The sequence below is a fragment of the Melopsittacus undulatus genome, chromosome 4 (assembly GCF_012275295.1).
Source record: "Melopsittacus undulatus isolate bMelUnd1 chromosome 4, bMelUnd1.mat.Z, whole genome shotgun sequence".
Taxonomy (NCBI): Eukaryota; Metazoa; Chordata; class Aves; order Psittaciformes; family Psittaculidae; genus Melopsittacus; species Melopsittacus undulatus.
In genome coordinates this window covers 53,552,357-53,575,226 of record NC_047530.1, presented here as the reverse complement: position 1 = coordinate 53,575,226, position 22,870 = coordinate 53,552,357, and the positions used below count along the sequence as shown (strand labels likewise).

Below are 22,870 nucleotides of genomic sequence, written 5' to 3'. Positions count from 1 at the left end.
CTTCTGCTAAACAGAGCTGCAGCCTGGGCAAGTGGTCACAGCTTAAGACCAAAAACCAGAAAATACAGATCTTCCTGTAAAATTTATCTGTTAATAACTTGTATACTTTATATTAAAGGATATAGAGAAGAGTCAGCTACCTAGTGACATGCATTAAAGCTGCTGAGATGAATTACCATGGTGACTTTCTTCTATTTCCTTGACATATTCACATCTATAGTAGAATATTTTAGGCATCTTGCAGCTTGAGACAAAATCACACCTGACATTTGTTAACAAAAGGGATTTGTCCCACTCTACATTTCATCCTAACTTTTTAAGGCAAGATGTTTATAATCTATTATTCCATGTTCTTAGAACTCCAGACTGTGTTAAACATGACTTAGAGAAAAATCAAATATTTTGCCTTGAAGAAAACATGGTACATTCTGTTGCATGACAACAAACCAAAATCCTGAATTTAAGTGTTATCTTTGTTCTGAATAGCCTATTTGTTTGTGTGACCTCCGAACTGGAGAAAAAAATTACTCTAGAGGTATGTGTGGATATTTTCCTTGCTTTTCTTTACGCCATGTTTCTAAGATTTATTACACTAAAACTGGAGCAAAGCGTTTCTAGGGTGAGAAACAGGATACAGGCTATATCTACATAAGCAAGTAATTTGGAGCAAAAGGAGTAAACAGACTGAAGCAACTGGTGCTGAGGTCCCTGCAGCTCCATCACATATTTGTTGCCTTACTTTGGATCAGATTTAGTCCAGTTGAGTTGATGACACCATTGTACATTGATGACCCCAACAGTTTTAAGCTAAGTGATCAATCACCTTTTAAGAGATGCTGAATATTTAGTACATACCAGAAGCAGAACTTTGAGGTTAAATTCTTCTAAGAAAAATCTAGTACACATGCACCAATAGGGCATCAACATATGGTAAGGAGAGATGCTGGAGGGATTTACTCCAAAATTACACTACTGCTTGAAATCATACATAGGCTTACTCCTTTCTACTAATACACAGACTTATTTAGTCAGTTCATTAAAGCTTGGAGAAGACAACTTACAGCAGACAGAATACAGCACCAGACAAATGATTTACACACAGAACTGAATGAATTACCATGTATTGGAAGACATGGCTATTCTGTCCTGTTGCAGCCACTGCAACCAAGAATTTGGTTTTTCTACTCCAGAAAAGGAGCAATAACCTTAAGCTGTTGTAAGGATTAGTGTGACAATTCGGCAGATTAACTTGCTTGAATGAAAGATGCAGTACTGATTATCTTTGGAGAAATCTCTCAATTTAAAATAACAACCTCAGGAACACAGACATTGAGAAACAGATTTATAAAACAGATATGACACATACTTCTACCGTTTTCTAGTGGGGAAAGCGATAGGAATCAAACCAAATGCCAAGGATATGGCTATTAACTTGCAAGACAGCAATACACATTTATATTTACTGGTTTGAGATGAAGAAAAGGACAGACTTTAGAATTAACTTGAAACGAGTGCAATATTCTTAACTTTCCTGTGTTCAGCAGTAGCAGTCATTTTTCTCCTTCTTAGTAGCTGGTGCAGTGCTGTGTTTTTGACTTTCAGCCTGGGAACAGCGCTGGTAACACCGACGTTTTTAGCTGCTGCTCAATAATGTTTACTCTGACCAAGGACTTTCTGAGTCTCATGCTCTGCCAGTGAGGAGGGGAAGCCGGGAGGAAGCAGAAACAGGACACCTGACCCAAACTATCTGAAGAGGTATTCCATACCACAGCACATCATGCCCAGTATATAAACTGGGGGCAGTTACCCGGAAGGGCTAGATCACTGCTCGGGTCAGGCTAGGTATTGGTCAGGGGGTGGTGAGGGGTTGTATTCTCTTCCCTTGTTATTTCCCTTATCATTATTCTTATTGGTGGTAGCAGTAGTGGTGTGTGTTATACCTTAGTTACTTGACTGTTCTTATCTCAACCTCAACATTCTTTCGATTCTCCTCCCCATCCTTCTGGGCATAGGCAGAGGAAGAGGAGGGAGTGTGATAACGGCTGCGTGATATCTGAGTTACAAGCTGGGCTTAAACCATGACATTAACCTAACTTCTTCATATACAGTATAACTGCTGGTGTTTACTTTCTTTTGAACATGCAGTATATATAAAAACACGAACATCTCAGGCCCCCCTGGTTTATAGATTGTTTTTTCCAGAACCGATGGAGTATAAGGCCTCTTTGAACTCATTGTCAAGCACAAGGAATTAAAATCTGTCTAGTCACTGTGCTGACAGTCAGTCAGTTTCGTCCCCCAGGCTGCCAAAAGCCAGTCTTAAGCTTAAAAAACTTCTATTTGAAACCTGCATAAATGACCTTAGAAGATCTGTAATGCCAATCATCCCTTTTGGTCTGTTTTGTTTGGGTGGATCAGCCCCCTCTAGGCAACCATTCCAGCTCTTTATGAGGTGAAATTCATTCACTTCAATAAAACCTAGAGAAGGAGGTTGCTAGTCTTCTCTCAAAGCACCAACTATAACATCTGAAATAGAGGCATCTGTGCACTTATTTGTTAATTCTTCTTGTAAACTAAAATTAGAGATTGACTTACCTGATGCACACAGTCCAAGAACTGTAAGAAAACAGGAGCAAATCCACTACCCTGACAATTGAGAGTCAGACTACTACGTTGACTAAATTTATGACCAAAAGAGAGCCACTCTTTTTCCACCAGCATTCGAAAGCCTTCAAGAGTCCTATAGAAGGGATCGCTGAGTAACTGCACCAGAGATACTACCTAGATAACAAGACAGGATATACTGTGTGAAAAGTAACAGAAGTTAGGAGAACACTTCAGTCAATTAATATAAATATTCTATAAACTGTTTATAGTTCAAGGAAACAGAGGCCTCCATATAAACTCAGTTATAAGTATTTTACCAAATATATTAAGTAGTTCTATAAAGCAAACCAGACCATATTTCACATGAAAAAGCTTCAAATAAATTGAGATTTTACAATACTGTAAAAGTCAAACCTGATCAGCTATAGATTTTGGAAGTCATTATAGTGCTTACCACGTTTACATTACATTTGAAATAAAACCACTTTTGTTAATACAACAGGACAATAAACATTTATAAAATAGTATTGGTTACCTCAGCAAAGAAAGTGTTAAAAGAATTGGTCCTGAGGGTAACACTAGAGTTTCTGCAGTGTTGTCATGCTATGGTGCTCACTAGCCAACTTCATCCTGGTTTTATACACAGCATTTCAGAAGACTAAAATGCAGCACTAACTTCTTTCACTTCCAGCTGTTTATGTCCCCATCTCTGTTCTTCATTTTTCGACAATGATTCCAATAATTATGTTAACATTCTTTTGTAGGTTTGTTTACCTGCTATCAGGGTGTTGGCTGCACACAAAGTTTTTATTTACTAGGATTACTGGTATCTCTGTTTATCTTCTGAAATATGACACAACTACATGTACACAATGCATCCATTAAACAAAGCAGCAGGGCTTCACCTAATTTATAGTTTGATTCAGAAAGTTATCTGTTGTGCTGTTCTTGCAGCAGGTGTTATAGTCTCTTTGGCACAAATTTAGTTTTCTCTCTGTGTGTGGTCTCCTAAGTTCATTTATGGAAGGTGAACAGCAAGAGAAAGAATTCCTCTCCTTCTCTCCTATGCTTACAGTGAGAGAAATGAAAAGTTTATCAGCTTTTATTCTCATATATGGTCAGCTGCAAGAATGCAGATTTTATATCTAAGCCTTAGAGCTGTAATCCCATCAGGACCTATGGAACAAATTCATTCTAAGAAACTCTTTTATAATGTAAATGCAAATGAATACAAGAATACGTACTTACTAGTTTTTTCTCTGCTGCCACAATACAAATTGATTAATGTTATAGCCAAATTAACAGCCACTATTGTTTGGTGTTTTTTTCTTAATATTTAGCTATTTCAAGGTTTGAATAGAAGCTTACTTGTGCAGTAATATCCCAGCCATCTTCCAAACAAACCATAACAGAAGAACCATTTTCAAGGAGCTCAGAGATGATGACACCCAACTGCATTATCCTGTGAAGCTATAAAGTATCACAGATAAGTAACATACTCAAGTATAACTTTCTAGATTTTATCAATAAATATAATATTTTCATATTTAATATTAAATATTTATTCAAAAATCTACATATGGTGGAGAGAAATACACTGATGCAACAGATTAGAAAGCTATAAAATGTAGCAGTCTCAGGATTTTAATCTAAACTACAACAAAACTGAGAAAAGATTTGAAGATACGAACTTAAGCTATTAAAACCAATGAGTACTGCAATAAAATAGCTGTCATAAAAAGGAGAACGGGAACAACACGCTTGACAGATTTATTGTAGCGAAATTCCATCCTGGGCTTAACACTAAAATAACTTCCTGTGAAATATTAAGGTTCCACAAAGTCACTAAGTACTTTAATGGGAGAACCCATGTAAGATATTTACAAGATAGTATTTCTAATGCTCAATCCCATGGAGGTCTGCAATGAAATTCATAACAGTAAGAATAAGAATGAAAAAAAATCCCCAAACCTGAAAACAAACACAGAAAAATGCTATTTCTATTATCTAGAAATAGTTCAGGTTGATTAAACAGTGTTTCTTATATTTGGGTGGATTGGCTAAACTATATGGAAAGAGGACAAACTAAGTATTTGCATTTAATACTCATTATGTAGTGATACTAAAATTCCTCTAGCAGATGGGGTAGTTTATTCCTCTGGGAAGGGTTATTGACTTGAACGAGATTGATTCAAACATGATAGGTATAAGCAGGTTAAAAAAAATTAGGTGAATTTGGGCAATTTGATTTTACTATGAGACAATACATTATTATTACTACAATGAAAATATTTGTTATGTTTGTACTATTTTTGTCATGCTGTAATAGCGTTCTTGGTAAACATTGTATCAGACAGTACGTAAGCAATTCGGGTTTTTACAGCAGAATGAAACTGCTCTTTGCAGAGCACTGAATACAGTGCAACCAATAGCAGCAGTAAGAAAGGTGAAAGCCTGGAAGAAGGGAGAAGGTAGTACAGGAAATCAAAGAAAAAAAGATGACAAGAGATGTCTAAGGTCATTTATGCAAGGGAAAACGAAAGTTAGGAAAGTACAGAAGACACAGGAAAGTGAGTCAGGGAGAACAATATTAAAAAAACCCAATCCTATGAATATTACCATGGAAATCACTCCTCTGAACATTCATACAGCCATTGCTTAGAAAATAAAAGAAACTAATTTCCCTGCAATCTTTAATAGGAAAAGACCAAAATGAGCACCACTTTTAAAATAAAGTGGCTTGTTTACTGTTCCATACTTTTAGGCAGGAGAATAGAAGAAACACTGTTTTTTTCATCCTTAATACAGAAACTGATAAGCAATCTGATGATACAGATTCCATATATAAAAATGCAAAATACCATTTGTATCATTCGTATAAAGAAAATAGGGCAGCACTTTAAATTTCTTCTTATGAATTCACACCCTTATCAACAAATATTTAGCCTTTAAGTGCCAAAATCAATACTGTGTAACTTCTATTGTCCAGGAGAAGAAAGCTTATCACAATAAAAACACATTTCCAAGATGACAGATCTATGTTCTTTCACAGGAATAGTAGAAAATGTGTTAAATTAGTCATAAATTTACTTTATTACATAAGTCACGTATGGCATGATTTAAACCATAGAAATGTGGTTTAAATGAATACAGCTAGTGTGTTACATTATGATCTAGTCCTAAGCAAAGAAAGATTCACTTTTACTTTTCCTCCAAAATATGCCAAAAGAGAGTAATTCGAATATTGTAAACTCCCCTTGATCTCTGTGCTCTTACAGTCCTGGTTTTGGCTGGAATAGAGTTAATTTTCTTCCTAGTAGCTGGTACAACTTTTCTGTGTTTTTGCTTTAGTCTGAGAACAGTGCTGATAACACACCAATGCTTTAGTTGTTGCTCAGTAGCACCTACCCTGGTCAAGAACTTTTCAGTCTCTCATGCTCCCCAAGTGTGAAGAGGCACAAGAAGCCAGGAGGAAACAGAGACAGAACACCTAACCCAAACTAACCAAAGGGGTATTCCATACCACAGCACGTCATGTCCAGTATATAAATGGGGGGAGTCACTCAGAAGGGAATGAGCACTGCTCAGGTCAGGCTGGGTATCGGTTGGTGAGTGGTGAGCAATTGTATTGTTCATCACTGCTGTTTATTGTTTCCCTTTCCCCTTTTGGTTTTTATATTCTCTCCCCTTGCTATTTTCTTTGTCATTATCACTGTTAGTATCATGACATTGTATTTTAGGTATTAAACTTTTCTTATCTCAACCTGTGGGTTTTACACTTCTTTGATTCACCTCCTCATCTCACTTGGGAGGGGGGAAGAGGTGGGTGAGAGAGTGACTGTGTGGTATTGAGTTACTGCCTGGGTTTAAATGGTGACATAGGGACATGTTTATCTCATCAGTGATATTTATTTACCTACATTTATCAGCTTCCTCAACTACTCTGTGATTGAAAATGTTCATGTGATGATGGAGTCAAGTTTTCATGCTCTTCCCACTTCTCCCCTTCCTGCAAAATAGGGTGGCCAGACACAGCAATGACCAACTCCTGTGCTCTCTATGGAGTGATCACACCTCAAGGGAAGAAATTAAGCCAGTCTTTGTACTGTGTAGCACATTTCAATCAGGAGTACATTTTTTAATGCATAATTACATAAATGATTGTGTTACATGCTACTTCCTCCTTAAGTAAGCCGCACAGGAGTCTATTCTGTTTTCTATGATTAATTGCATTTAAGAAGAATATTCCAAACATAACATAAAACTGCTTAGAACATTCACTATAATTGAAACAGTTTTAGATACACAAAAAGCTGACAGTCCCACATCCTTCGTAATTTGAATCCTGCAGTTACTTCCAGCCCCGTTTTTGTTTTTGTTTGGTTAATCTTTGTGTAAGGGAATATGGGACAGGGATGTAAAGAACAGATAGAGAGAAAACAGATTAACACACAAAGAATCCCCTCTCTCCTGCAAGAACTTTGCCATACTCCAACAACAGATAACAGATGCTAGTTTATTTGCTGAGTACTGGTGCATATAGAAAATCAGAATGAGAACACTTATGAAGAGCAGTATATCAGTTTTAAAATCAAAAAATCATTTGTTGTTCCATACTTTTTAAAATTTTTAACATATATAAGAAAAAGCAGTGAAAACCAAGACCATAAATTTATATAGACAGAAAAACCGGTCATTTCTACTTGTGTATGTGTTCCATGCTATAAGCCATAAATTATGCCATAAAAAATGCCTCCCACATTTGTACATGTTATGATTGCATTAAAATAATAATGCTTATGGAACGACAGAATTGATAATATGCAAAATAATTACAATGAACGAAGAAGAACAGCTGGTTAGAACACAATAGCTCTCTGTCAGGAGAGCTTGAAATTTATTTTGTGTAAGCAGAACTGCATATAGATTGTTAGAAGTATCTGTCATATAAATTACCTGTGGGAACCACTCTGACTCCCCAAGTGCTTTAAGGAATGTTGCCTCAGAATCTGTAGGAATAGTGCTGGGAACACAAGCTCTCATCAGCTTTTTAAAGCTTGCCTTTGTCTGTCGGATGTCACTGAATTCAACAGGAACAAATTCACAATTCAAAGCAAAATCAAGCTTGAATCCCTGTATGAAAAGGACATTGGCAGATACAATTAAAAGGGAAGCATATTTTTCACTGACAGTCCCATTAAATTTCAACATCTTGCATGCTTCATTGCTAAGTATTTCAATTCCTAATTGAAAAACTGTTTAGTTAAACACCTTCCCAGGACAATAAAAATCCTTACACCACTTGCAAAATATATGATAATGAAGTACTACTCATAACAGCAAAATGTACTGCATAACAGTCACATTTATAATAATAATAAATAATAGTAGTAAAACCCCAAAGTGATAAATCTATTGAGTTCTTTATACACAACATAATGTACTTTATGATTTTTAAAGAAAATTAACAATAAATAAAAAAAATAAAATAACTGTATGACTGACAAAGCAGCAGTGTAGGACAGATCCTAGTATGCAATAATGCAGAAAAAAAAGTAACCCTCAAATCTAAAGAGAACCCCCAAAACTGCAAACTAGGTGACTCATCTAAGTGGTCACTGCACATTGAGACAGCTGTGTGTCTTAAGTACCTAGTTCAACACAGAGCAGCAGTCATAATATATCAGGGAATATCTGATATAATTTCCAAGAAGCATGTGAGGTTTTCCTGGCAGATTTCTTCCTATTTTGTTTTACTTACTGCACGTACAAAATGGGAAATAAGAGGAGGACTGCATTAAAAGATCAAGTTAGCTAACTGAAAAAAAAACCCCAAAAAACTCTCAAACTACAATGAAAAGGAAAACTACATTATTAGGCAAAACAATTCTCATGTAAGAAGCATCAATGAAGATCTTTACAGCCAACATTTTAATTTTTCTTCAGAAATTCTTCTTTCCTGGAATTAAACTTGGCTTGCAAATAATTTTCATTAAGCTGTTTCATAGCATGCCAAGCAAAATTGGAGGAAAGTGAAAGCCTGGATTTAGTCCTGTTTATAGTTTGACATGGTTCAAAAATAAATTCAATAGCTTGACTACTAAATTTGTCTTTTTTGAATGCTATGTTATAATAATTGGCCTTCTATGACAGGACTACAAAGATAATGGACAGGGGTGGAGCAAAGCAGTTGACATCATCTACCTGGACTTGTGCAAAGCATTTGACACTGTCCCACACGACATCCTTGTCTCTAAATTGGAGAGACATCAATTTGAGAGGTGGACCACTCTGTGAATAAAGAACAGGCTGGATGGCCGCACACAAGGAGTTGTGGTCAACGGCTCAATGTCCGGATGGAGACCAGTAATCTGAGTCGTGTCCCTCAGGGATCGGTGTTGAGATCGGTCTTGTTCAACATCTTTGTCACTGACATGGACAGTGGGGTTGAGTGTGCCCTCAGCAAGTTTGCTGATGACACCAAGCTGTGTGGTTCACTTGATATACTGGAGGGAAGGAATGCCATCCAGAGGGACCTTGACACACTTGTGAGCTGGGCTGATGCCAACCTCATGAAGATTAACCATGCCAAGTGCAAGGTCCTACACCTGGGTTGGAGCAATCCCAGGCACAGCTACAGGTTGGGCAGAGAAGAGATTCAGAGCAGCTCTGCAGAGAAGGACTTGGGGGTGTTGGTCCATGAGAAAATGAACATGAGCCAGCTTCAGTGTGCACTCACAGCCCAGAAAGCAACTGTATCCTGGGCTGCAGCAAAAGAAGTGTGACCAGCAGGTCAAAGGAGGTGATCCTGCCCATCTGCTCTGCTCTCGTAAGACCTCACTTGGAGCATTGTGTGCAGTTCTGGTGTCCTCAACATAAAAAGGACATGGAACTGTTGGAACAAGTCCAGAGGAGGCCACGAGGATGATCAGGGGACTGGAGCACCTCCCATATGAAGACAGGCTGAGAAAGTTGGGGTTGTTCAGCCTGGAGAAGAGAAGGCTGCGTGGAGACCTCATAGCAGCCTTCCAGTATCTGAAGGGGGCCTACAGGGATGCTGGGGAGGGACTATCCATTAGGGACTGTTGTGATAGGACAAGGGGTAATGGGTTGAAACTTAACCAGCAGAGGTTTAGATTGGATATAAGGAAGAAATTCTTTACTGTTGGGGTGGTGAGGCACTGGAATGGGTTGCCCGGGGAGGTTGTGAATGCTCCATCCCTGGCAGTGTTCAAGGCCAGGTTGGATGAAGCCTTGGGTGACATGGTTTAGTGTGAGGTGTTCCTGCCCATGGCAGGGGGGTTGGAACTAGATGATCTTAAGGTCCTTTCCAACCCTAACTATTCTATGATTCTATGATTCTAATGTATGATAAAAGCAACTGAGAAAAGTAGCACATTTTCCTTAAAACGATAATTCTGTTTTTATTATCAATTTGTACGAAATGCTATTTGGCAGCATAAAACAGGTCCTTATATGAATCAAGATCAGTAATGGATCCTCTGCCAAGCCAGCAAATTCAAGTTAGCAGAATGCTAATAAAGGTAGCAAATACTTAATAATAAAAACCCAACCCAATTTCTTTATCCAAAACCAAAAGCTGAACTGATCATATAGACTAGACACTAATCAATGAGAGGGAGTTTGAAATAATCAAAAGTTAAAATAGAAACAATATTTGAAAGAATTTTGATTCATCATTTTGATACAGATGTTTCTTCTGTCTCCTGATACGACATAATTTCTGAAAGAACTGAACACTGATGTGTTTTCCTACAACCAATAAGTGCTTTTGGAAGCATATATAGTTCAAAAAATAAGAAATTTTGTATATGTTCACATTTCAAATAGGAAAGTAGAAAACAACTGAGTTTCCAATCTTCAAATGCAGAGATTTAAAAAAATAATCTGCAAATATTTTCTGGAAAAAAAGTAAAACTACCAAGAATTAATGCAGAGGGTACTTGTTTCTTATACAACTGCATCTAAAATATTATAATCTATCCAAAAAGGTGTCCAAAACTGTAGACATCATGGTCCTTTTCATGTAATCAAATGAGGACAGACACACTTCTGAGTTGTCCTTATTGAAATCAATTTGGTTTCATGTGAATTCAATTGCTGCTCACACTAACAAAAGTTTTCTTCTCTGGTAACTGCTTTCCTGACTAAGAACATTCCATTTACTTTGTAACATATTTCAACACATCAGGTAAAATAAAATTGCCCTTAAAATTTCTAAGTAAGTCTGTTTCATGTTTCCCAATGTAGAAATCACCGAAATGGCAACTCAGCTGAACATTAGATGAGTAGTCAGCAGAACCAGAGTACAGTAGTATGCATTTAGGTATAATTAAGCATGGCTCTGAAAGCAAGAACTTACAGATACACATCTCCAGCACTTCCCTTGCAATAGCTCTGAACAGTCTCTGAAAGGGGCAGCAAGCTCCACTGCTGCTATGCTAGTCACACTCTCTACATTCCCATTATTAATCTTTATACCAGCAGCTAAACTCCGCTGCCCTTGTTCTCTGCTAAGTCAGTGCAGGCAAACAGTTAAAACAGTGAAGCAATGGTGACTTCTGAATATGAAGGCTTTGCTGGAATCTCTGTGTCCTAGCAATGTATTTCCTTCCTAGCCATATCCTTCCCAAGTTGAATACTCCTACCTTGTACAAAAGCTACTCCATTCCTCTAATAATCTGTTATCCATCTTTGTCTCTCTTAGATCTACTACACATCAGCACAGAAGTGATAAATAGGGCTCTACTCACGAAAGTTGTGAGTTTGCACCTGTTTTTTTAAGATAATTTAGTATATTTTAATTTATGTTAACTTTGTGGTATTCTATGATTCCAGAGCTCAGTTTTCAACCCCACTGTGTTATACAGCATTAACTCTTATTCTGCATGCAGGAATAATCCTCAAAAGAGTGTACAACTTTAGGAGTTATCCGTCTGCCTTACCTAGAATATTATTTACAGTTTTGCCAAAAACACGAGGGTTTTTAAACTCAAGCCAAATAAAAACTATGTTAACATTAAAAAAAGACACAACTACTATTACCCGTAACTGAGATTTTTCTCCAAATATATAGAGGGCTGCTTGCCGCCTCAAAAGCTGACTTTGCAGAAAAGTGCTGCTGCTGTAGGAAGTGCTGTTATCCTTCCCTGCAAGTCTTGCACCAACATCAATGAATGGCGTCTGAGTGTTGATAAATCGACTGCTTGAACGAAGACTTGTCCATACACCTTCACAAAGATGGAAAACAATTTAAAACCTCTTTAAGTGACACACCGGAGATCAGAGTTACCAAGGCACATGCTAAAACATAATTTGGAAAGTAGAGAGCTTAAGTATGTCATTTACATCCCCCACAGGACATAACTAACAACACATACAGGAAAGAAATATTTTCATAACAAAAATTGTCAAAAGAATCCTACTGTATTGTGATTTAACCTAAGAAACTAATCAAACACTGCAAAGCTCTTTCTATTGTAGAGACAATGGTTGCAATCATGTTCAAGGCCAGGTTGGACAGAGCCTTGGGTGATATGGTTTAGTGTGTATTGTCCCTGCCCATGGCAGGGGGATTGGAACTAGATGATCTTAAGGTCTTTTCCAACCATAACTATTCTATGGTTCTATGATTCTATATCAATGATATAATGATAACATGAATCACAACCTGCAAGTAATTAGCATCCATTTAAGTGTATGGAAATGAAATTGCTAGTGCTGTTCATTTGAGAAGTAGAGACAAAAATTTGATGTATTTCCTCATTAAAGACATATTTTTTTGGAAGTCTAACCCACAACAGTATTATATAATTACTTTCTTCAAAAACAGAAATAGTATCACTTAAAAATTTCCTCTTACCTAGAATCCTTGTGTTTCTTTTGCCCTAGATAATGTAAAACTATCAACCATATCGTATGATAATGAAAATCTATAAAAGGATGATCAATATTACATTTCAGGGTAAAGTATTTCATATTTATACTCTTGAAATGACATGATTAAAATGCAGAATGCCATGAATTTTGGTCTGTAATTGTCCATTTCTAATGGACATTTAGAAATGAAAACTAAGTTCTTTTTTTAATCATTTGTTTCATGACTGTATTCTAGCAGATGTAACTATGGTACAGTTGTGTGAGTAGAGATGCCTGGTAGACCACAGTCTTATAATTTAATCTGGCAGTAAGAACGCCATTATTCTGGCAGCAGGGCATGGTACAGAAATCCCAAAGCCTGCACCAACACAAACTTGAAACAGTACACTGTGATGTGGAACCACAGACTTGCCTCTGAAAGCAGCACAGCAATATTCAAATGGCATCGTACCAACTTAATTACCTCTGACTCCTGACAGCATTTTTTGTTTGCATATTGTGCCTTCCTGATGCAGCTACTGTCACTTCCAGAAGACAAAATTCCTATAGCACACAGATATGTGTGCTACAGGCTCATATCATGCCTAAGAAAGTTTAGTGATTTTTAACATAAGATAAAGTAGTGATAAATCACATTGCCAAGGCCTGTTCAGCATTAGCAGAGGAAAAGACAAGAGTATTTTTCTGTTTCTTGTGTCTTAGTAAGAAGGATTTTGTGAGACTGTTCTTGCGTGTCCTAGTGATGTATGTGAAAGGTTCTTGATTTTCAGAATATAAATAGCACTACCTGAAAATCCAATCCTTTAAGTATACTAAACTTGGCATTCAAATGGCAGGGTGAAATTCTTTAACCCATTATGCCGTAAATCAGATTATCAGAGGAGACTCTTGTCCACAAGTCCGTGAAACAAGATACCCAAAAGAGGCACCAGAGATAACTTGTAGCCATAGAAATGTAGACACTACTGTACCAAAAAGCCCCCTCCAGCTCCTTCAGGAAAACCCAGTAATATGCATAGTCAACATTTTTTTCACAGAAGGAAAAGATATGCAGGTAACAGTAAAATCCCACTGAGATACCTCAACCAGCAAAATAATTTTATTCTGTTTTTTAAAAGCAAGATTATGTTTCTACTAAAGAATAATACTGTAATCTTCAGCAGGGACTTGTCCGTACAGTTTAGCTTGTCTGCCTCTCTGGCTGCCAGACTTAGACGTGAGCAAAGAAATAGGTGCAATTGAGGATGGCTGGCTAGGAATTTATGACTTCCTAACTGTTCTAAGTAACTTCCACTTCAAAACCAGCCAGTTTTATGTAATACTTCACAAAGTAGTATATATGTTTAGTATAAAGTTTTGTTCCACACCTCAACTACCACAGATGAAATAATAAAGACTTCAGCGAGCAGAAATCACAGTAAGAATGTAAGAGGAATAATTGCTTGTTTGTTTGGTATGAAAAGATGTCAGCTTCAACACAGACAACTGTACCCAAAGATGATATTTACAAAAATACAGTGTCACTTTCTAAAATTTTATGTATGCAGGCCATCATTAGTGCCTGTAGCACATCAAAAGCAACAAACACATGAAGGTGAACACATTTACCAATGATGCATGACAATGATTAAAAGACATTTTTATCTCTGTTCTAATTTTGCCTACTATCTTATCTTTTGTTAGCAGTATCCAGCTTTCATTATTTGGCATATACGTTCTTAGTACATCTTTCTAATTTGGCAGAAATTCATTTTTTCACACACAAAGTTTACTACAGATCATTCCACATTTGGTCATAACAGTATTAAAAGAATAACTTAGTGAAGCATGTGACTAAATCACTATCACTGCATCATACATTCAATGGCCAACCCCCCCCCCCAAACTAAATCGAATCATAACACTGAACTAAAGCCTGAAAATCTTGTTAATGCCAAATCAAGTCTTTCCATCAGTACCACTTTAGCATGTATTAAGATAAGGTAGTAGTTATGGAGATGATAGAAAAGAATGTGCTTTCAGGACACAGAATACAGTACCTTGATAGACTCTTCCCTTAGTTGCTGATTTGGAATTTGAATGAGTGAAACATTTATCTCTGTACCCAAGCACTGGTAGATAACAGTTAAGACAGAAGAAGGAGGAATGGAATGCACATTGGAGCGAGACACATTGCAGGAGAAAAGAAAAGGGTTACTTATTAATTTCCAAAGATCTAGCATATATTGAATTACTTCATAGTACATGATTTATCAGACAGAAGAAATCCAAGTCATCACAAGATTTTTTTTTCTGGCATCAATCAAGCCAGAAAACCAATATAAAATGGGAAGGAAGTACCCATTTATCAAAAAGGAGTAATTTTCATTGTCATTGCAATAGTTTCAAACATGTAGCACAGCCATCATGTGGTTTTCCGTAATTATAATACCAAAGGAAATGTAGTGATGAAATCATTCTGCTGAATACTTCATTGAAAGCTTCTGTCCAGCTGAAAGTCAGCATAATTAAAAATCTCAACCTCAGTGCTTCTTAAAAAAAACGGTTTAGTCTATTGTAGGTACATGATTGGATGGGCCTCAAGATCAAATCAGAGTGCAATTTGTTTTATACACCTACAAACATTTTTAAGAACCATGTAAAAGTGTATGATTTAGAAAACATGTAGTATCTATCACACAAAGATTCAAGAACTCTGATTTTCAGTGGGAACCTTGGATGCTTATCAGAGGGTGTATTTTTTGCTCAAAAGCCACATAAACACAAGCGACTTCTTTTATCACAGATACTCTATTAAAACATACTCAAAGTGTTAATGTCTGCTGTTTTTAAAATAAACGTCTGAGCCTGTATTCATTAATTGCAAATACCATAGTATTTTTCCAACAGCAGCAAACCATACTGAAAAAACATTTTATTCTATTAAATTCCACAGAAGTGCTAGGTAAGAACTGCTGTTCCACAGAATCATACTATAAATAACGTAAGAAGAAAAGGGATGTATTGAGTGAACTTACAATTCCTATGAAAGATATCAACCAAAGGGTTGCCAAAAAAATTCCAAGAATAAAAATATATTATGAAATGTAAGTATTTGGCCAAATATTTCAGATCAGAAACAGCTTAACTGGGCTTTAGGCAAATACTTTGTTAACACTGTTCCAGATCAAGTTAAAAAACATACTTGACATGGACACAAAAATTCAGGACAATTGATGAGTATTCAGAACAATAATGATTTTTAAAAATGAGAAATACCATTCAAGCACTGGCTCTAATCCTCTAACTTCAATTTAAAAATATGTGTACCAAAAAAGCATTCTCTGGCACAAAAAAAAATAGAAAGTGTAATTTTCAATTACTGTATCATAGCTGAACCTGACTTTTGAGCCCTGGTATGTGTGACACTAGAAACACGGAAAGGAGGATTCAGAATCAAAACCAAAAAATACTGTGTTTGTGTTCTGTGAAGTACAGTGCACAATCCATAGCCACTTGCCTTGATAAAGTAGAAACTAGCTAACCCCTTTGTCCTTTTCTAATTTTTGAGTTCTTCTTGGGATATGAAGGAGAGAGATATCACCATTTTTAGACTGCCTGTGTAAATCTGGTTCTTTGGCTGACCAAAACTGTATTATGGTCCTACATACAGTTTCAACACCACCTCACATGTGAAATGCAACCAGCTTGAAAAAGTAGTACAGAAATTTGAAATAATAAATCAGATGAACCAATTTATTTGAGAACAGCAATTTTAGAGATTCTATATACTTCATGTATTTTAGACTTTCTTTTAGAACTATGTTAGCTAATCTAAAAATCTAGTTTTTACTTCCCTACAGGGATACTCCTTTTCCCTCTTCTGTCTTACCCTGTCAACTTCTCACCTTCACTAGTACTTGTCAAATATTCTTATGTTCCAGCAAAGCCCTCATGTATCCAGCTGAACTGTAAATAGACTGCAGATACTGGACTGTAATTACACCTTTCGGATATATAGAGCAGGAGTGGCATAAACCCAGCAAGACACAAGATAACTTCTCTGCCTTCTTCCTGATTACTGCTGAAATTAAGCCAAGAGAAGCAGACTTAATGTCCAACATAACAACACATCTGTGATCTAATACTGTCTTGACACTAATATTTTTTCTTCATTTGTCATATTGATACTAATACTTTTTTATTCACTGAGTAGCTAAAACTCATCCTATGACACCACAAACTCTAATCCCAGAAATCTGCAACAGTTATTTCAGTAATCCTTTTGTCTTCAAAAGACAACTTCCATACAGTCAACCAGCAAGCTTTCCCATACTTATCAGGAGCATCTTTACAGCCCCTCAGCGCCACTTTGCTGTTGGCACTTTTGTTCCAACACGAAGGGATGGAATACAACAAAACATCTGCTGTCAGCTACCCAGCATTTTCACTATTCCAGTACAAATTCAGCTGGGCACAGTCACCGATTTATATAACAATTTCCATCCTAACAAACATATATTTAAGGAATTTAATTGCTAATATATGCATGCATTGCACATCAAAAATCCTGACAACTTCATCAAACTACAAAAGTAGTTGGAATCCATTTCATAGAATGAAAGCTTCTTGTAGAAATTAACACTGATGAGCCCTTGTACTTCAGAATGACTCTATCTCGCAGTTACTATGCCTGGCCACATAACTCCCCCCCTTTACCTAGACTAATATTATTCAATAGATTATATACAACTTTATAAACCATCAGCTAACCTTTAGCAAAATGGTAGTATGGTATTTAATTGGAGATTCTAAAGTGCATTCAGTTGTAATATACAATCTGCATTTTCAGGACATACATTTTAGACAAATTTCAAATACTGATGAATCACAAAGTATTTAGAAACTTAAGTCATAACTGAGTGCTTAATTTTCCAATGATTTCCAACACGAAACAAGCTTTACTTCAATGGTAAGTAAAGGACTTAAACAAAAATCAGATACTTGAATAATGTTAAGGACTGAAGCTAATCTGTAATTTCTATTTTGTTGTTTCATGGAGTAATGAATTGGTAAGCAGTGTAATTATTTTTATTTCACTAACATTTTGTTACCATTTATTACTTTAAATAACAGACTTTGAGCTAGTCTTACTAACCTCCTTGAGCAAAGCTATTGGACAGATTTACATCCAAATGTCCTGGCACTACCTGCTTAAACACAGTAGACATTCTTGAAGCCCTCCTTTCAGTGCCTAAAGTCAGCCAGAAAAAAGAAGAAAAGATTAAAAAACTACAGTGTTACTCAGACTAATACTTAACATAACTAATAAAATGCCCTTTTTCACACAATACAGCTAATTCTTGCTAGTTTTGTACTTCAGATTGATTTTTTTAAGACATGTACACTGGCAACAGTATGGAGATGTTAGATACAGCTAAGCAATCAACATATTTTACATTAAGCAAAGCAAAGCATACACACTTTGGGAATGGTGTTATTTTACAAGAAAAAACACTGGCTATATTAGGTCAGTTGCAACCAACTGAATAAGACAAGACAAGACACAATTTCAAGTGACATACTCCTCTTTCTAAGACATTGGGGTTACCTTCACATAAACCTTACCAAGTTTCATCAAAGAATAACTGAAATAGATTCATTTCCTCATGGTTCCACATAACTCAGGAGTATTATTGAAACATTTTACTGCAAGTAAAGCTATACTTAAAAATGACATTATATGCCCATTATGGGCACATAACACACATGAAAATGCCTATATATTGCTTCTGTTGCTGCTGCAACTAAATACTGTGTCTGTTCATGTACAATCTGAGCTTGTAAACTCATATTTTCCATTACATGCAACAGAGTAGTATTTTGCATTCTCTTAATTTTGGCAGCCTCTAATTCAATATACAGTTTTCAATACATTTAATTTGTTATGAAAGTATTTAAACTGCATATTTGCTTTTAATTCTATTATCTAATGTAAACGTTACATTTGATTAAAAAAACCCTGGAAAGTTTTGGCATCTTGATATTCCGGAGAACTTTATTTGTTCCAGAATTGTAATAAATTACTAAAGCCTCATGACTGACCACCACACTCAAGATATTTCTTCAAAAACTATGACCCACAAGTGGTTGTTTATTGTCAGATTAGGAATACCAAAAAGTATTTTGGGAAAGATTATAAATGTGTAAGTGTAACTGCAAAGAAACAACAGAACTCATATAGGTCATTGAATTAATAACAAATCAGAGAAAACTCAACTTTCAAACTTAATCATAAAAAAGCACTATGTAAACCAATTTTACCTGGAGACAGAGAAATTGGTGGTCTAGCAGTAAGAGTGTTACTGCCATTCATTTTGCAGTGGACGGATATCACATTCAGTAAGGCTTGTAGGTATTTCTCCTGTTCTATACTGCTTGAAGATTCTAAAGAAGTAGGAGCTACAGTCACAAGAACAATGGAATACATTAAAATGCAAATAAATAGCACAATAAAAAGCTTATTATGTATAGGAGAATATTGAAAATGTCATGGCTTGCCTATCAAAGGTTCAAAAAACCATTCCTTTGATGACAAAGAATGGTCAGATGTTCATCACCTTGCTGGAGAGCAGCACCCAGCAATGTTCTCTTGCATTCCACGCCACAAAACTAAACTTCTGAAAGAGTTTGTTACCTCCTGGTCACTCCTAAAACATTCATCCTTACCAGTGATGAATACAACAGAATGGAAACTGCAGTTTATCCTTCACTCTCAGAACGAAAAGTAACATGTCTAAATTTGTGTTACTTTTCAGCAAATTTCACCCTTTTTAAGAAAACGTGTAGAGAACAGTTAGAATTGTTTCTGTAACAAAAGCAAGTTAAAACCATAATTGACAGGCTCTTTTCATTCCAGTAAAGCAAGATTACTGACCTATAACTGGAGATTCCTTGAGATATATTGCCCATTCACTGAAAATATATATATCTCAAAAGACAACAGTGTTCACACACTCTGCTGCATCAACAGACACAACCTACATGTCCTTCAGGTAACCTGCTCCCAGAATCCGACCTTTTTAGTAGAATGAAGACAAGAGGAATGAGGATGGACATTGCATGCACACCTGGATAACACATGTTAAGGGATCTACGACTGTGAAAAGTAATGTTCCTGTTCCCTGGAAACAAGTCCACCTCTCTTTCACCAGTAGGTAACTTAAGGAAGTGTCTTCCTACATGCTTAGGTAATTTACAGCAGGGGGGTGTGTGGGTGGGAGAGGTGAGGTATCTGCACTGTTGTACCACAACTCTGAAAACCACTGAACGCCTGCAGTTTCAGATGACTACTCTAGAGATCTCAGAAAAAGAATGATTTTTCTGTTGTTACTGATGTTGCTTAAGTTGCTGGGGACATGGAGAAGGATCATTTAAAAAAGAGAAAAGCAGCTGCAAAAGACTGGATGAAAGCAAAGCCAGAGAAGAAACACAGTTTAAAAACAGAGGGCAGAGAAAATAAAAAGGCAAGATGAGAAAGTAGGATGCTCTGACAAAATACTAAAGTTACAATGGGCAGTGAACTAAAGACAATCTTCAGACTTTAAAAAGTTAAGAATCCAATAACAAAACACAGAATCAAGAAAAAAACCCCTCAAAAATAAGGAAAAAAAAAGCCTTAATTAGAAGAACTCCACCCATTTGTGTCCAGGTAGAGGGACCTAAAGGAAGGGAAGGAGATGAAGGTCCTGCATCATACTAGAATGAGAGAAAAGTGTCCAGTCTCAGAGAGTTAGAACAGAACTGAACAACAGAATTGCTTCAAATGCCAAACAAAAATGTTTGAATTCCATTTTATTGCAGCCACATCTGGACTCACTTTAGGACAAAAATGTCAGCTGCTTAAACCAGGATTTGGTATCTTAACCTCAAGAGCCGAGATTTGGACTAAGAGATAGAGAGAGTCAAAGAGTTTGAGCACATTTTGACGAACCACAGTGGTAACTTATAAATAGCTTTCTTCTGTGACGATCCAATCAGATTCTATGCTGGAGACTAATAGACAGTAACCTAATTAGCTGGAGGTGGCGAAAGAAATTTCAAGACAGCTCTGTTAAAATTAGTATCTAAATGACCCTTTTAAAATTAGTGTCTGAACTGGAAGCACAATTACAGAATGATTAGAAAATGTACATGCAGGAAATCTCACACTGTTTCTGTCTGACAAAGTGGAACAAGCCTGAAGAAAAACATTATTTTCTTTTCAACTATTAAGCAGGGTTTACACATCCTGAAATCTGCTTACATGATTTCTGGGTCCCCAAGTCCTTAAAGCAATGCCACACAAAACTCAATTTAGGTCTTAATTTAGTTAAAAGAAAGGAAATGAAATGTCTAAATGAAAGGGTAACATCCTTACCACTGTAAAGAGTATTGTGTGTGTTTCAGGAAAGACAGTGGGGAGATGAACAGCTTGACTTACACAAAAATCTCTTACTGAACTGAGCAGATACCTGAATTCCAGAGCAAGGAAAATTTTGCCCTTCATCTTTAATCACCAATCATCCCTTCACACAGTGCTTAACAGCCATATAAAGGAATGAATTGGTGACTGAAGCATTAACCCCTTACCTGCACAGCTGAACATGGATTTCTACAGAATAAGTGACCCTTTTAAGTGCTGTATCATGCATGAAGGCCATCACAACAATATGGATTTGAGCAAAAGAGATGGAGATCCCAGTAATACTGTAAATCCCAGGAAAGAAATCCATTGTTTAGCAACACAGTAAGATTGCCTCAGCTGTTAATATGTTGTCTGTATGACTGACAGAATCCATCTTTATCTTTCAAAGGGTCCTAATATAGTAAATAATCTAGCCTGTATCAAAATAACTGTGCTCTTGGACCATGTTACTATATACAAGAAACGTAACTGGTATTCCTAGATGGCATCTAACCAGTTCTTAATAATTCAGGTGCAGAATGTCATACTTAGAACTAAAATGCTCTGCTAAAAAATACCCAGAAGGGCTGAAGTGGAATTCAGAAACCAACTTTCATGTTTCAAAAGACATTCTGAAAAGGCCTTTCATATTTAAACACCTGTCAATAATCCTTTAGGGACAGATTTTAGAAAACTGCAGTTCCATTGCACGTGTAGTTTGGTTCCATACAGCAATTCAGTACTGAGCATAACTTCTCTAAGAAACTACATTTTGTGCTTCTGGTATGACATACTGCTCCTAACTATACTTTGAAAACTTGCTTAACACACAGTGTAACAAGAAAATTCCAGCAGGTCCTCTGTTTCTGTATAATAAAAATCTTCTCCTACGAAACCTCTGCTTAGGAAGGTATGCATCTATCAACATTAATTTAATTTACAATTATCTTTGTCCTCTTAGTTTCCATCACAATGCGTTTTTCAATATAGACTCTCTTTCACTTTACACAACTCCTACTGACTCAAACACATGCACCCGTGTATAATAATTCTTAAAGTTTTGTTTCACCAAGCCTCAACTTCATTCTGAATTAAATCTCCTGTAAATATTCTCATTTTCCCTGCAGTACCTTCCTGACAACAGTCCTTTTTCTTTACATTTTAAAACAGTAACTCCAGAAGCTAGTACCTGACTGACAGTTATTGTCAATCAGCTTATCTACTGCCTAAAATACCGCTGGAAGTATGCAATAACATTAACTGACTTCCACTAGAAAAGTAACTATTTCTACCTAAAATTACTTATACAGAAAGTGTAACTGCACCAACTCACCTGTAGTGTGTGTGTTTTGGGATTTGAAGAGGCCAACAACACCTTTTCCATGAAAGCCCCCAGATCGAAGTAGAAGAGTACTGGTTTTAGTGTTCTTCCAACAAACAACTGGTAGACGATTGTGACGGTAACAGCGAGCAACTCTCTGCAGACTGTTGTCTTGAACAGACTGAGGTACTACCAGAAGCCCAGGATAACTTATATTGACAAAATGGTGAAAAAAATTGGGGGGGGGAAAATTAAAATTGCTTTCAAAAATTTTAAACGACAAAAAAAATCCAAAAAATTACAAGCTGAATATACATCTTGTTGAAAATATACCTCAACTGTTACACTTATTTATTAAGTCTCATTTTCAGCCGAATCCTAGCAAATACATTGATTTGTAAAGAAAACTGCATTTAAAAAACAACTTTAATGAAAAAAAAAGTAAGATTATCACCACTACTCTCTCTCCATTAAGGTTATGTTATATTTGGTAGTATTCTTCTTCTTATGTATCTCTTCTCTATCACTGTAAGTGGCTATACATGGCTAATAAATCCATATTTTTGAGCATAACAGAAAAGTGAATGTTGGGGCATTCAAATAATGCAGTAGTTTTG

The 22,870-nt window shown here is 36.3% G+C and overlaps 1 protein-coding gene across 1 annotated transcript in view; it reads right to left on the bottom strand.

Annotated features, from left to right (window-relative positions):
- The window catches only part of SBF2 (SET binding factor 2), a 258,529-nt gene that overhangs the window by 19,260 nt on the left and 216,399 nt on the right, over positions 1-22,870 (bottom strand). The window contains exons 27-32 of the mRNA XM_034062016.1: positions 22,266-22,462; positions 18,811-18,948; positions 11,674-11,858; positions 7,564-7,740; positions 3,976-4,077; positions 2,596-2,781 (exon numbers count right to left, since the gene is read on the bottom strand). Coding sequence (XP_033917907.1) covers positions 2,596-2,781; positions 3,976-4,077; positions 7,564-7,740; positions 11,674-11,858; positions 18,811-18,948; positions 22,266-22,462 — 985 coding nt within the window. The remainder of the gene's footprint in view (positions 1-2,595; positions 2,782-3,975; positions 4,078-7,563; positions 7,741-11,673; positions 11,859-18,810; positions 18,949-22,265; positions 22,463-22,870) is intronic.